Genomic DNA, 14,636 nt, shown 5'->3' with positions numbered 1-14,636 from the left:
CGGACCTAAAACACAGAACACTTTCAGTAACAGAATGTTTTTTCTCTACAGGAGTTAGTAAAAACGAAGGATTGCATCTGAGGAGAGAAATTATAATGCACCAAAGTTTAACACTTACCGCGAAAAATGCTAAAAGGATGTATACACCCAGGTAGATATAGTTCATATTTGAGTTACGTGCGGCAATGATAGTGCCTTGTCATAAAAGTATAAAAGGAAAGAGCAAATACTTGTGAACTACTCAACCTTGTTCAGCTGTGAGCTGCAATCAGCAAATAATTTCACATTCCGTGAGATCAGCAAAACTTGCCGTTTTTCATTGGCGAAGCCCCGAATAACACTCGTGTATTTTTTATGACCCATTTCAAACTACCTAACCAATTAGATCTCGTTTAAGGTTAATTAATAACTTGCTCAATTAAGATTACAATAAACAGAATCGCACTCGGACTTAATTAGCTTAGCACAAAACTGAACATGGTGTAGGAAAACTTTTAAGACGTTTTTTTAAAGGAATATTCTAGGTGTTGTTGTTAACAACAAAGGTTTTTTTTTCATGATATCCCATTAAATTATCACAAGAGGTGAAAACGCATGTTACGTAAATTTAAATTTAGAGGCGCAAATGGTTTTCTTTTTCAACCATTTAAAGATGCATTTTCGACGGTTCCGTGGGGCGGCTTTTCAACTAAGCGCATGAAAACAACCTTCTCACAAACACAATATTGTGCCTCTTTTCTGAGAAACAAGATATTCCCTTTTGCGTTATTACTATGTGCGGTCATCAGATGACATATTTTACGGATATAAGCGTAAATGACCTGTGTGTGTTTGCTAATAGGGAAACATTGGTCGAGTTTTTTGGCTGCAAGTTTGTGGTCGAGCCAAAAGCTTTGATCGCCATAAACTTGCAACTTTCTACAACTTTGCCAGGAAGCAAATATTTCAAATCTCGGCAAACAAATTAAGAACGGACTAAGACATTCTGCTTGAAATAACGGGAGAAACCTAATTGACTGTTTTTTTATCCTCAGTGTTTTCAAAACACAAAACGACGACGTAACTTCGTCAGTGGTCCATTTTTCGTGGAAACAGAATTGTTAATAGAAGGCAAGTCCTCTTACGCCCGTCTACTCCCTCATCTTTTACGGCGCTCCGGTTTTTGTAACATGAAGCGGTCAGGCTTATCATCCCTCCCCAGGAGGGCCTCCCGGGACGGGGGGGGGGAGGGGGGATAGAGGTTCCCTTGATTCTTAAAAATAATTGCATTTTCTCCCTTCTTCCTCATTCATAAACTTCATGAGTTCCTATTTTTTGTCCGGCAAAGATCCGTTTATAGTAAAGATATCCCTTGCTCCTTTAAATTATTGAAACACAATCCCTTGTTCCCTTGAAATAAGTTATCATGTTCCCTTATCTCCCAAAACCCCTGGAAGGCCAACCCCGGATGGCAATCTGATTCTGACCGCACTGCAGACCAAACTCCTTTTCACCGCGCGGTCCAGTTTAGACTTTAAATAGACCTCTGTTAACAGTTTTTGTTTCAATCTGTAATTTCCTAATCGTTTCCAAGTATAAAAATGGGTGAGTTTCTAGGCTAGATTATTCCGACGATCAGATGAAAACAGATGAAATGCATTCGAACCTGTATATAACGGCCACCCTCGGGATTTAAAGAACTGACCGCTTAATACAGGATCACTAAAAATACTATCCCTTCCGAGTAAACGTTTGAAGACGATTCATTCTCCATTTCCTATGAGGTAAACAAGCATCCGTCAATGAATAAAGAACTTCCGTTTCATTTAGCTTGTAAGCATCAGTAGCAAGCTGTAGTTTTAGTCAGTTGCACACAAGCCTTCGCACTAGCAGTTGCTCTGAAGCAAGCCCTGCTCAAGTCAAGTCTTAGTTGACCTCCAGTCCTTGTCGGCTTTTACCCTTTTTCAGTTGTTTGTCGTAATAAATTTGTTTGTGTATCAAACTGCATTTTACCTGTTGTTTACATAACAACAACGAACGTAACCTGGTCAAAATTGCCTGAGGTCGATCTAGCTCCAAAATTACTTCAATGCCATCTAGACACCAAACGCTTGCAGTTCATATCCCAGTACCCCGTTTTCAAACGGAAATGTCATACCCTGTAAACTAAGACCATTCACAAGAATATTTCAACCTAAAATCTGTAGAAAAATAAGCATATTCAGCCTGGGACAGAAAAACAATATTCTTATCTTATAAAAAATAGAGTGTAGGTAGATAAGTAAAACATTATTTTAATCGGCGCTTGCCCCGTCAACTATTCAATAAAAAGTAACCTCTTATCACAATCCCTTCTGGTCTTAAACCCCAGCCCGTACTCCGGAGAAACTCAGACAAGTAAACTATTGGTCAGAGACGCTAAATAGAAAGATTTGGTCTTAAAAAGGGTCAGTTAATTTTTTGAACAAAAGCCATAAGAAAACAATTAGTCAGCCGTATGCAATTCGTAAAGGGTGCAAGGCGTTAGGAAGATTGGCATACGCAATATCTGCAGGCAAATGCCGACAGCTAACAAATGGAAATGTGACTTTCCATGGATCACTGCGATCGAAGTGGCATGTTTTGACATCCAATAAAATACGATTCTACTGTTACACCAGAATAAAGAAAACGGACAGAATAGAGTTCAGTAGCATTAAACTCGATCGGATAGCCGTAACTATGAAGGTCATCTGTACAGGATTTATAAAAAGGGTACTAAATCAATCGCTAAAGCCTTGCAACACCTTCGATTTACGGTGTTCGACTGGGAAGAGCAAACGTTTGACTTCCTAGATCACTGGGTTGATGTTTTCCAAAAGGGCGCCAAACCTGATGTGAAGCGAGTTTACCAGAATGCCGACGTATGCGTGGATACGCCAGGAAACTTCTACGAGGAAATATTGGAAGCTTTTCCTGACTGTAAAGTGATTTTGGAGCGTGAGACAAGAAGATTCGTGGGTAAAAGGTGCTATGCGTCAATTGGACTCCTTGTATGCTTTTCGATCCAAGATTGTGTCCATGGTATCGCCAACAGCGAAGAAAATAGATTACGTTTTGGATTCCTTCCTTGATGCCGCCGTTGGATCTTTTAACACCAAGTCCACCTATGTTATGAGAAAGCGATTTCGTATCCACAACCACCGTGTAAAGTCTATTGTTCCCGCTGAGAAGCTGTTAGTGAACAACGTGAAAGAAGAATGGAAGCCATTGTGTGATTTCTTGGAGTGCGAGGTCCCCACTATTGCCTTCCCACATGAAAATATCAAAGCAGAAATTACTGCGAAGTTACTCATGTCAAGATGTGCCCAGCAGGCGAAATGGGAAGTGCTGAGAGGTTTTTTTGCAATTGGTTCAGTTCTTATAGTAATTGTAGCAATATTTCTCGCCTTCTGCTTATATCAGTGATACCTTTCTATGAGTAAATAATAACACTGACTGATTGAGGAACTCGAGGGTCGATCATACGTCAATAATCGTTGCTTCTAGCATTTTCCTTGATCCAATGAAGACTACATCACATATATTGTATTACGAGAGGTTGTTCACGTTTTTCTGTCTTGTTCATGTAAAGGCCCGGTTCATACGTCGCATTTCTGCCGTGTCGAATTCAATTCAATTAAGTGCGGCAGAAATGCGACTGTGGATTCATACGTCGCACTTGTGTCGCACTTAATTCAGAATTTATACCGTCGGGTATGTCGGCCAGCGGAAAATGTTTTAAACGTAGAGTATTCAATATGGTGGACGAAAGTACTGAGCGACGAAGGACTTTAATTTTGCTAAAAATTGTCCGCCAATGGAACGAGAAGGAGAAGGCTGACAACGCAGCAGTATGTGTTGCAACATGTTCAGGTTGCATTGGGTCGAGAATGGCCAAGTTTCTTCTTTTTCTTTGGCAGGAACACATTTACGCATGCTCAATACATTAAGATAATGTATGCATTAGATTCGACACGGCAGAAATTCGACGTCTGAATCGGTGTCGCATTTCTGTCGGATAATGCGACAAGACCAGTCGAACGTGCGGCAGAAATGCGGCAGCCGATTCAGACGTCGAATTTCTGTCGAATTTAATTCGTTGAATTGAATTCGACACGGCAGAAATGCGACGTATGAACCGGACCTTAGCTAAAAATCAAAACTCAAGACATGTATTAACTGAATAAACCATAAATAAATTTAATCACTCTTAAATTCGTGTAAATTTAGTTATTACAGGACTGAGAAAAACACTTCACCAATTTTGTTTGGCTGATAACAGGCCAATTCTTCATTTGTATTTCAGTGCAAATTAATGCGGGTGCCTTCCTAATTTTGCTCGTCATATGATTCTTTGGTTTCTGTCAATCAACTTCCTAAGGGGCTATATTAAAATAAATAAAGTTAAACTCTAATTTAATTTATCCACCGTTTAGAAATGAGCCGACAAGAAACGCGAGAGATTTTTCGTAGAAAAACCCCTTTGATTTAAAGTATAGACTTCGATTCCACCTGCAAAACTCAGTTATTTAATGATTAAGTAAAATCTTTTTTTTTCAGGACTTTAGTAAGTTAATCATTAACTTACCACCCCATTTTTCCCAGTCTCTCAATCTGGTATTTGTCGGCTAATTTAGCTGAATATAGAGCAAAATATTACGACCACATCCTGACTCTTACAGGTAAATTATTTTTTCTTCACCTCGATCCAACATATAAAGAACCCCGAAGGCGTTTGTTCAGTGTTGTGTTAGATTTTTTTTTCCTTCCGGCCTTGGAGTTAGTGTGGCGATCCGGGAGCGGATACTGCCCATAAAGGTCCCTATAAATGCCTATACGGGCAGGATAAGCCCAAAAGGAATACCTTTTTCGGGCTATAGGTATATCAAAGGTTAGGGAAATCTGTCATTTAGTTATCTTAAAGGGCTTTCAGTTAAAATATATCGAGCTGATGCACGTTATGGCTGTGTCAATTCATTTATTAGGCACTACGTGAAAATGAAAAGAAGACTTCCTTTTTTGGCGATTTATTTATAATGCGGGCTAGCGTTCATCACAAAAACAATCAATTATCATGATTAAAACGCGTAATAACGCGTCCTAATACCAAATAACGAACCGGTGATTCTTGGGTCACATCAGAATAACGCATGTACGGAGATAAGAACGACAGTTCAAATCTTACTGTAGATGAGCATTAAACCGTTACTTTGACAAATGCAAATTTTGCAATTATTCTGCTCTATATATAGCCATAAAATTCCACAACAAAGGCACTCAATATATTATATAGAACGATATTTCGCGGTGAATAGAATTTCTTTAACGACGAAGTAATCACACACGATAATAGAATAGGGGGAATAATACGTATTTAATAAAACGCCATTTTCATTATTTGAATGAGCAAAGCGTTTAAGATGTTCAATAATGCCGACGCGATCATGGCTTCCCAAAATCAATAGTACCATGAATTCTAGACAATTATACACCTTTTGTGAAAGTATTAAATGTATCATGTAAAACAAAACAAGTATTTATTCTGAAAAAAAATATTTTCCAATTAGCACAGACTGTATGTGAACAACATCACAGTTTCATCTTAGGCCCGACCTAAATGAAGGACCATCAACAGTACAAAGCTGTCTCCAATTCGGTCTTTTCTATTGTACATTAATAATTCAAAAATCATTATGAAGCATGATTGTGAACCAGCGCCGGAAGATATTCCCGAACACAATAAACAATCACAACAACTTTTTTAAAAAACGTTAAAAAAACGGCTACGTGCCAGTTGAAAGTTCCTTTTCCATCACAAGAAATTGCAAGTTTGAATCCTCAGCTTCGGATGAACGTTATCAGAAATGTAAATGTGATTTACGGCTCAAGTTGCATGGATCAGTGGACCGGTTAGATGTGTTCGTGACTCTAGCGGGTTACACAAGAACGACTGGTAAACTGACATCACATCAGAAAAGTAGTTCACTGTTTTAGCTATATTCATGAAGATTATCTGTGCAGGACTTATCAAAACCGGCACTAAATCAATCGCCAAGGCCTTGCGGCACCTTGGGTTTACAGTATTCGACTGGGAAGAGCAAACGTTCGACTTTCTAGATCACTGGGTTGATGTTTTTCAAAATGGAGCCAAGCCTGATGTCAAAAGAGTTTACCAGAATGCTGATGTATGCATCGATATCCCTGGAGTCTTCTTCTTCGAGGAAATTCTGGAAGCTTTTCCTGATTGTAAAGTGATTTTGAGCGTGAGAGAGGAAGATTCGTGGTTAGAAAGTCTTGTGCGTCAATTGGATTCATTAGATGCTTCAGGATCCAAGGTTGCGCCGATGTTATCGCAAACAGCGAGGAAAATGGCGCACGTTTATCGTTCGTTCCTTAATGCCGCCTATGGGTCTTGCAACACCAAGTCCACCTATGTTTTAAGAAAGCGATACCGCATCCACAACCACCGTGTAAAGTCCATTGTTCCCGCTGACAAGCTGCTGGTGTACAACGTAAAAGAAGGATGGAAGCCATTGTGCGAGTTCTTGGAGTGCGAGGTTCCCACTGTTGCCTTCCCACATGAAAATATCAAATCTGAAATTACTAATACGATCATGATGACCAGGTTTGGCCAGCAAATGAATCGGGAATTTCGGAGTGGTGTTTTGAAAGTCGGTTTCTTTCTGCTAGTTATTGCAGGAGTATTTCTGGCCATCCTTTTGAATCACTGAGCATAACCTCAGAGTATAATAACAATGACGTCTTCGAAAACTTTGCTAATCTCGCTGATACTTTTTGGTTTGTCTTGAGTTTCAAGTCAATAGTTTTACTGCATTATGAGAGTAAATACATTATTTTTTTCTGTATTGTCAAGTTCGTAAGGATCGAAGACTGTCTAAAAACTCTAAGGGTGAATGAGTAAATCATTGATTTTTGACATCGGTGTTGTTTTGTTTGAACTTTTAGGGCCGATTATTTAAAGTGCCACTATAATCAAATTCTCGATGCCCATTTTTTTACATTTTCGTACACAATAGGTCTTTCCAAGATATCTTGCCAAATTTCAATCTATTACGAACATTAGAACTCGCGGTTTTTGGACCTTTATTTTCGAGAATTTACAGCCGCCATTAATTTTCCTTGTTCCAAGTCTTGGTTCAGAACTGGAGAAAATGACGTCATTTTCTCAAAAATACCACACAGGTTGAAATTTTATAACAATTAGTACAGCAATTCGCATAAAGAATAACAAAAACCTTGGCTCATATATTCGTGCAATTTTCGACATTAATTATTATTATAATTTCAACCCGTGCGGTATTTTTGAGAAAAGACATCATTTTCTCCAATTCTCAACCAAGCCTTGGAACAAGGAAAATTAATGGCGGCCGTAATTCTCGGAAATAAAGGTCCAAAAACCGCGAGTTCTAATGTTCGTAATAGATTGAAATTTGACAAGATATCTTGGAAATACCTATTGTGTACGAAAATGTAAAGAAGTGGATATCGAGAATTTCATCATAGTGGCACTTAAAACGAAGTCTAAGTTAACCATTGTTTAGGGCTGAGCCGCGGTTTAGACGTTGTCTCGATAACCAACGGCTAAACGATGTTTAAAATTCATTATTGAAACGAGTCAATGGCTAAACCATGTCTTACGAGGAAATGCATTGTCTGCGGAGTTATTTCGTATGCAAATGTCCAGATAGTGGTCATGGCTCTGAAACATGGCTTCTAAAACAAGCCGCACAACAAATTTCAGCGAACAAGAAAAAGTTTTATTGGCCAAATTGGGTAGAGACTTTCCAGAAGTGGAAAGCAAAGACTATGATAGTAAAACCGCGTCGGCAAAAAAGCCAAAGGCATAGGAGGACATTTTAACTACATTTAACTCCCAAAATCCTAACGGTATCAAACGCGACCTCAGTCAGCTTCAAGGATGCTGGAGGCGGCTGAAACTCTAGTCGAAAAAGGAGCATGACCTACATCGTCGTGAAGCAAGAAAAACTGGTAGGGGAAAAGCTCCTGCGGGCCTCCCCAAGTGAAGTAAGCAAATTAGTAGCGGACGAAATCCAGCTTCAGTTAATCCTCTAGAGCAGGAATTTGATGATGATGCAGGAGCCGAAGAAGAACTTGATTTAAGGCGGGACAAAAACGAGGGGGAAGCTATTACATGCAAAGTGGAGCCGTCTTGAAGCTATTAGCAGGAAAGGAGCAGCAAAAGCCACGAAAAAGGAGGATAGTCAGAAGTACAGTAATTTCAATCGCTTCTAAAAATTGTTTTTTTCTTTTAATGATAATTTATTACATAATTCACAGTTAATGAACATCAGGTGACATTACACTGACAGGTGCAAACGCAAAAGACCAGATTCCCTTGAGGAGGAGGGCCCATTCTTGTCGATGGCTAGGGACAAACACAAATTAAAAATAAAGGTCCTAATGTTTAAAGAATGGAAGCTACTGCACCAATGCGATAACATGGGAAATATTGATTTGCCACCTGCATACGACACTGACGAGGAAAATTCGTAAACCAACCTGTTGTTTGAACTTTTTTGAACTTTGAAATATTCGTGTCATGAAATGTAACCATTATAAATTTCGAAACAAAAGAATTAAAAGATTAATTAATTGCGGTGAATGTTCTCTTTTGTTTTTGCTGTTGTTGTTGTTGTTGTTGTCTTATTCTGTTTAAGGCGAAAATGCAATCTATCCCTAAGGTGCCGAATTTGTCGAACATGTTTATTACGTTGATTGACGTGGTTTCTTAATTGTCCTTAGCGTAGAGGTCCCTCCATTTCAAAAAGGCTGACCATGAAAATATCTTTAAAAAGCGTTTAGACCTACCTTTGATCGGGTCTAACTTACCATTGTTCCTTAGTCGGTGTTTAAACACTGTCTAAACACTGTTATGGAAAAACATCGTTTAAATAATCCGTACTCATGGTTTAAACATGAGTTAGACGATGACCTTCATAAACGTTGTCTAAACCTCATTTAAATAATCGGCCCTTAGTTTTTCTTCGGCTTCAAACAACGTAAACTGTATTCGCGTTCATTTACTAGAAAATTAGCAGAGAACTCTGTTTGTTCAGTACAGATAATCAGTCACCTTGATAACCAGTGCATAGCACCGATAATATTTGGTGGTGGTTGACTGACCTCTGTTGCTAATCGACCTAATCGAATTTGCCGCAGCACGCGTGAAGTCTGTCTCTCGAGTCACCTTACTTAAAGGGAAAACGGCTAAAGATTCTTTAAGTAAAGTAACCTTTATTAATGTGGTCTAATACACTTAGCTCATTATAACAGTAAGTATCGCTATTTTCCAGGTATTGCCACAAACAAAAAGATAAAACAAAAACAAAAACATTAAGATATAATATAAAAATCTGAGAATACAGTCACTGAGAGGTTTACATCCTAGGAAATTTTTACAATTTCCCAACCCTCGGACTCTGGGTTCTTTGACCGATTTTGGGACATGTTAGAGAAAGTTTGGATTAAACACCGGAATGTCGCCATTGTTGGGGACCTGAACACTGATGAGGGGGGTAAATAGGTTTTCGGATCGACGGATTTGGCCTTAAAAAGCGCACGGATTGTGGATTTTTGCGGTAAATCGAGCGGATTCGCGTATTTTGAAAACACAGTGGATCCTGGATTAGCTGTAAATTATGGCGCGGATTCCGGATTGTGCCTGTCTTGATGTTCGGATCTTGGGTCCTAAGCGAAATTTTGATCATAGATCTTTCTTCAGCCTTGGTCGGTATGTTAATGAGTTCATCCAAATTTTTTTTTTTTTTCGAACGAAGCTTACTTAAATTCAGGTGTGAGACTGTTTTTTGGAATTGTACAATGTTATAGCCATCAAGTTTGCTGCTTTCTTTACTATTTGTGAGACATTAACAATGGCATTCACATTTACCAGTTTACTTTTGAACTTTTATACTTCTGTTTCCGGATATGATTGTGGTTTCGGATTTGAACAAAATATTGGCGGAAAAAAGGCACGGATTGGCGGATTTGCATAGCCCTATTCAACCCCCTCGGTGATTGTATCTGCTCGATGAATGGATCCAGTCTCTTTCGCGGAAAAAAAAAGCTACAAAATCCATCATAGCAATTCACTTTCAATGAGGTCATTGATTGGCCCGCCAGCGCCACCAGAGATACTTCAAATTTAATCGACACGCGAACCATGATCACGGATTCGAGAACAGTTGAACTCGGTATGTTAGACAGCATGTAAGCCACATGTTAGTCCAACACAAGGGACAGTAATCTAACAAGTCTATTCCTCAGTCGACCATGACGACATAAACAAACATATGTAGATGAAGGTTATCAGAAATGTGATCTACGCAGGCCTTTTCTTGGATCAGTGCGCCGTTTAATTTAGATGTGTTCGTGATTCTCGCTACATAAGGATCAAAACAAAGAGTGCAAAACTGATATCAAATCAGAAAAGCAGTCACTTTTTTATTTTTATTCATGAAGGTCATCTGTGCAGGATTTCTAAAAACGGGCACTAAGTCAATCGCCAAAGCCTTGCGGTACCTTGGGTTTACGATGTTCGACTGGGAAGAGCAAACGTTTGACTTTCTAGATCACTGGGTTGATGTTTTTCAAAATAGCGCCAAACCTGATGTCAAGAGAGTTTACCAGAATGCTGATGTATGCATCGATATGCCTGGAAACTTCTTCTACGAGGAAATACTGGAAGCTTTTCCTGACTGTAAAGTGATTTTGAGCGTGAGAGAGGAAGGCTCGTGGATAGAAAGTCTTGTGAGCCACTTGGATTCATTCTTTGCATTGCGATCCAATATTATGTCCATGTTATCGCCAACAGCGAGGAGAATGGATTACGTTTTGGATTCCTTCCTTAATGCCGCCATTAGATCTTTTAACACCAGGTCCGCCTATGTTTTAAAAAAGCGATATCGTATCCACAACCACTGTAGCCTTCCCACATGAAAATATCAAAGCTGAAATTATTAAGACGGTCATGATGACAAGATGTGGCCAGCAGGTGAAATGGGAAGTGCAGAGAGTTGTTTTTGCAATCGGCTCAATTCTGGCAATAATGTTAGTGGCAATTCTGGCTATCTGTAAAAGTCAGTGAAACTGGCCTCGGAGTAATCTTCGCTCATTAGTTAGTTGTTTTGTGAACTGACACAAAAGCAATATTCCATTAGGAGAGTTAATTCAATTTCTTGTATCGTAAGTTCGTAAGTTCCAAGTGAAGGGGAAAAAACCTGTGAGTCCCAACTTTACTGTTTACGTAGCCCTGTCAGAAAATCTTTGTGCTATCATATATAAGAAAGGTAATCTCCGTCGAAGACGAAAATTTAACCCTGATTGCTTTACGAGTCTCCTTCGCAGCCTCGCCTCGGACCGAGGTCACGCGGTTGCTTGAAACCAACATACATTCCTTTGCGAGTCTTTTCCATATTCTATTTAATTTGGTTCGTCACGCATTCCTCTTACCTTTATGTATTATAAGTACCTAAAAAGGACTATATAATAAACTTGGCGCAAGTACGTCACTTCTGCAACTTTTAGCGTATGGCTGCGTTCAAACAACTGTTTTCTCATGTCTTATATCACGTTTGCGCCCAAATCGCGTGACTGTATATCTGTATTACAATTCAACACCTCGTCGCTTTGGCTTCCTTACGATGCCACTGTTTTACAGTCACCCAAAAAGTCAGTAAGAAACTCATACAGCAGTCGCTCCCTATCGTTTTCTTCCAAAGAAAGGAAAATTAAGGAAAGCGTTTAACACTAATTAACTCTTCTGTGTATGTGACTGAGTCAAAGAAAAGTCGTTGTTCAATAATACCAACAAGGACCACTTGCCACCAGACCTCGCTTCTTATTTTGCATACCATCATTTATTATATGGTTAGCTCCGTGAGCGGGAAAAATGAATCAAATCCTGCGCTGTGATTGGCTACCCGAGCGGGCAAGATGGAACTATCTTGCCCGCTCGGGACTACCCGACGTGTCCTGCAAGAAAAATTTCCGCGAAAGCCATATAATAAATCCTTTATTGACCAAGCTTGTTCGGTCAAGATGGCTGGATATTGGCCTCGTTCTTTTTTTGCGAGTTTATGGACCGAGACGGAGTCGAGGTCCATAAACACGCAAAAAAAGAACTTGGCCAATATCCAGCCATCTTGACCTCACACTTGGTCAATAACCCATACATGTTGGTCAGGTATGACGTCATAGCACAGTACAAACAATTTGACATAAAACAAGAGTGATTACAGTGTAAAGAAACAAGTCTATCTCTCAGTCGACCGTGACATGACCCGGGAGTTATGTAATATCTACTAACGCACGTAGCTAGATGAATTTTACCAGAAATGTCAGTGCGCCGGTTAAAGCAAAAACAACGACTGCAAATTGACATCACAGCAGTGAAGCAAGTGACATTTTGTGCTTTACTCACGAAGCTCATCTGTGTAGGATATGGAAAAACCGGCACTAAGTCAATCGCCAAAGCCTTGCGGCACCTTGGATTTAGTGTTCGACTGGGAAGAACCAACATTTGACTTTGTAGATCACTGGGTTGATGTTTTTCAAAATGGCGCCAAACCTGATCTCGAGAGAGTTTATCAGAATGCCGACGCATGCGTCGATATGCCTGGATGTTTTCTCTACGAGGAAATTCTGGAAACTTTTCCTGACTGTAAAGTAATTTTGAGCATGGCTGAAGAAGAAGCTTATTAAAGAGGCATTTCTACCTAAAGAGTGAAGCATATTCATAACGAACATTTTTTTTTTGCGTTCGTGACATGGTGCTGTACTCTTCAGCACTAAACGGCCGATTATCAGCTTCCAGTAACTTTGTACATTTTATTTCGTCATAGTGATGATGGATCGCACATAAAATACCACATAAAATGACATGTGGCTTATTAGTTTCCGTTCAAGGGTGGCCTCGTCATACAGGTAAAAATAACCAAGAAAGACAAACATAGGACTGCTACCATCCTCGGAGACCCAGGGGCAGTTAGTTGGGGCGGGAGGAAATAAATCTGGCAAAAAAAAAAATGAAGCGTCGCAGGTTTAGAAGTAAGGCTGGAAAAGCCCCTGGGAACCGACTCTTACTAGACCATTTCCAAACGGCTCTTCCAATGCTGCCTCCTGATTGGGCAGAAAAAGTCTTTGTATTATTCTGCCCAATCGGCGAACAGCAGCTTCTGAGGTACTTTGGTGTGTTTTTACACGAATAATGTTGCATCGGCCATACCTCTTTGGGTCAGTTTACTTCAGAGAGCCATAGGAATTCGGGAATTCATTTCGGATGTTATCAAGAAAGAAACTCCACGTTTCTCCGGGAAAATTTTCGTTTCGACCGATCAAAGGTATCGTAAAATAGTGGCTTGTTTATTGGCGAGTCGATTTCAGCTTTCTTTCATTTCTTCGGTTAATTAAAACTTTCACGCACTACGTCCATTTATTTTTGTACACGAGCACCAAACCTTAATCGATTGTAGGCTGCGAGGCCAGTTCAGGATTTATCGATATTAAATAATGACATTGCCTCTCCAAATGCTACCGCCTTGGAATCACAAACAAGAAAAATTATCGTATTATTTAGTACCGACAGGGAAATGTGTTTGTGTTTATCACTGACATGAAAACAGACTATGGCCTCTTCAGGGGCAGCTAATGAGGTAATTTGTTAGCATTCATCTGAGTTAAAAACAACAAATAAACAATTAATTGTAAAGCATTATTTTCAGTTGCTGGCAGAATAATTTCTGTTCTGCACTCTCGGGAGAAACATTGAGGGACTTTAATTTCCAGCAAGGCTTCAAAACTCGCCCAGCCAGGAAAAAGGCAACTCCAGTAATTACCATGGCCAATAAAATGGTATTCTGGGCATGGAAGGGCATCCAAATTAAGACAATTGGACCAAGACCAAGTGATTTCCCCATTAGGAAAGCATCTGGGAATGACAGTAGCAGTGGGCATAGCCAATGATCACAAATTACACTTTCAGAAAGAAAATGTATTGGGCACTCCACATGGGTGATGAACTGGTGAATTCAATTTAGAGGTGCTCATCACAAAATCCCAACAGGTTAACAACTATTCAATGTCTTCCCAACTCATCTTTCTCAGCCGAAAAAACGTTTGCCGAACACCTTCAATGCAAATTCCTGAATGTTCAGGTTTACGAGGTCTCATGGCTTGAAATTTGAAACACATTTATTTCACTTGAACTGATGCTAAATAGAAAGTGGCTGAGGGGTAAATAAGGGCTAGTACATTGCATTATTAACTCAGTGATTCAGACCTGGTAGATATGTCTAATCTTGTTGCACAGCGTTTGCCCTGGGAGTCAAACAGTCTTTTTATGAAAGCACAAGAATTTGTGAATTTGCGTGCACAGTAAGGATGCGCAGAAACAATTAGCGCAAACGTCCTTAATACAGGGTGGCCGCTTAATACAGGGCCGTTATATACAGGTTTGACTGTATTCGGCATACAAGGAAAAATATTGAGTCCTGGACCGGGTTCGAACCATTAACCTCAAACCTGTCAGGCGTTCTAACCACTGAGCGACGGAAAGCCTCATAGCAAGCAAGGCTATTTACTTAATTTCAAACAGG

General features: G+C 39.7%; 1 protein-coding gene and 3 pseudogenes across 1 annotated transcript; all 4 read left to right on the top strand.

Annotated features, from left to right (window-relative positions):
* The first annotated feature begins 2,694 nt into the window (after positions 1-2,694).
* Positions 2,695-3,485, top strand: LOC149097767 (uncharacterized; annotated as a pseudogene).
* Positions 3,486-5,912: 2,427 nt separating this feature from the next.
* Positions 5,913-6,937, top strand: LOC110052084 (uncharacterized). Its single transcript, XM_089280320.1, has one exon. It carries the CDS (start codon positions 6,003-6,005, stop codon positions 6,729-6,731), a length of 729 nt encoding a protein of 242 aa, XP_089136446.1. The 5' UTR covers positions 5,913-6,002; the 3' UTR covers positions 6,732-6,937.
* A 415-nt stretch (positions 6,938-7,352) lies between these two features.
* Positions 7,353-8,234, top strand: LOC149097766 (uncharacterized; annotated as a pseudogene).
* Positions 8,235-10,433: 2,199 nt separating this feature from the next.
* LOC149097765 (uncharacterized) lies at positions 10,434-11,552 on the top strand (annotated as a pseudogene).
* Positions 11,553-14,636: the final 3,084 nt, after the last annotated feature.

This window comes from Orbicella faveolata, unplaced genomic scaffold (assembly GCF_042242905.1).
Source record: "Orbicella faveolata isolate gen_17 unplaced genomic scaffold, um_ofav_v1 contig_47, whole genome shotgun sequence".
Classification (NCBI taxonomy): domain Eukaryota; kingdom Metazoa; phylum Cnidaria; class Anthozoa; order Scleractinia; family Merulinidae; genus Orbicella; species Orbicella faveolata.
Note: the sequence above shows the minus strand (reverse complement) of the source record. Positions and strands in the feature narration are given on the sequence as shown.

Excerpts from the sequence above, each read along its gene's own strand:
- LOC110052084 (XM_089280320.1), top strand. The coding sequence starts at position 6,003 with ATGAAGATTATCTGTGCAGGACTTATCAAAACCGGCACTAAATCAATC.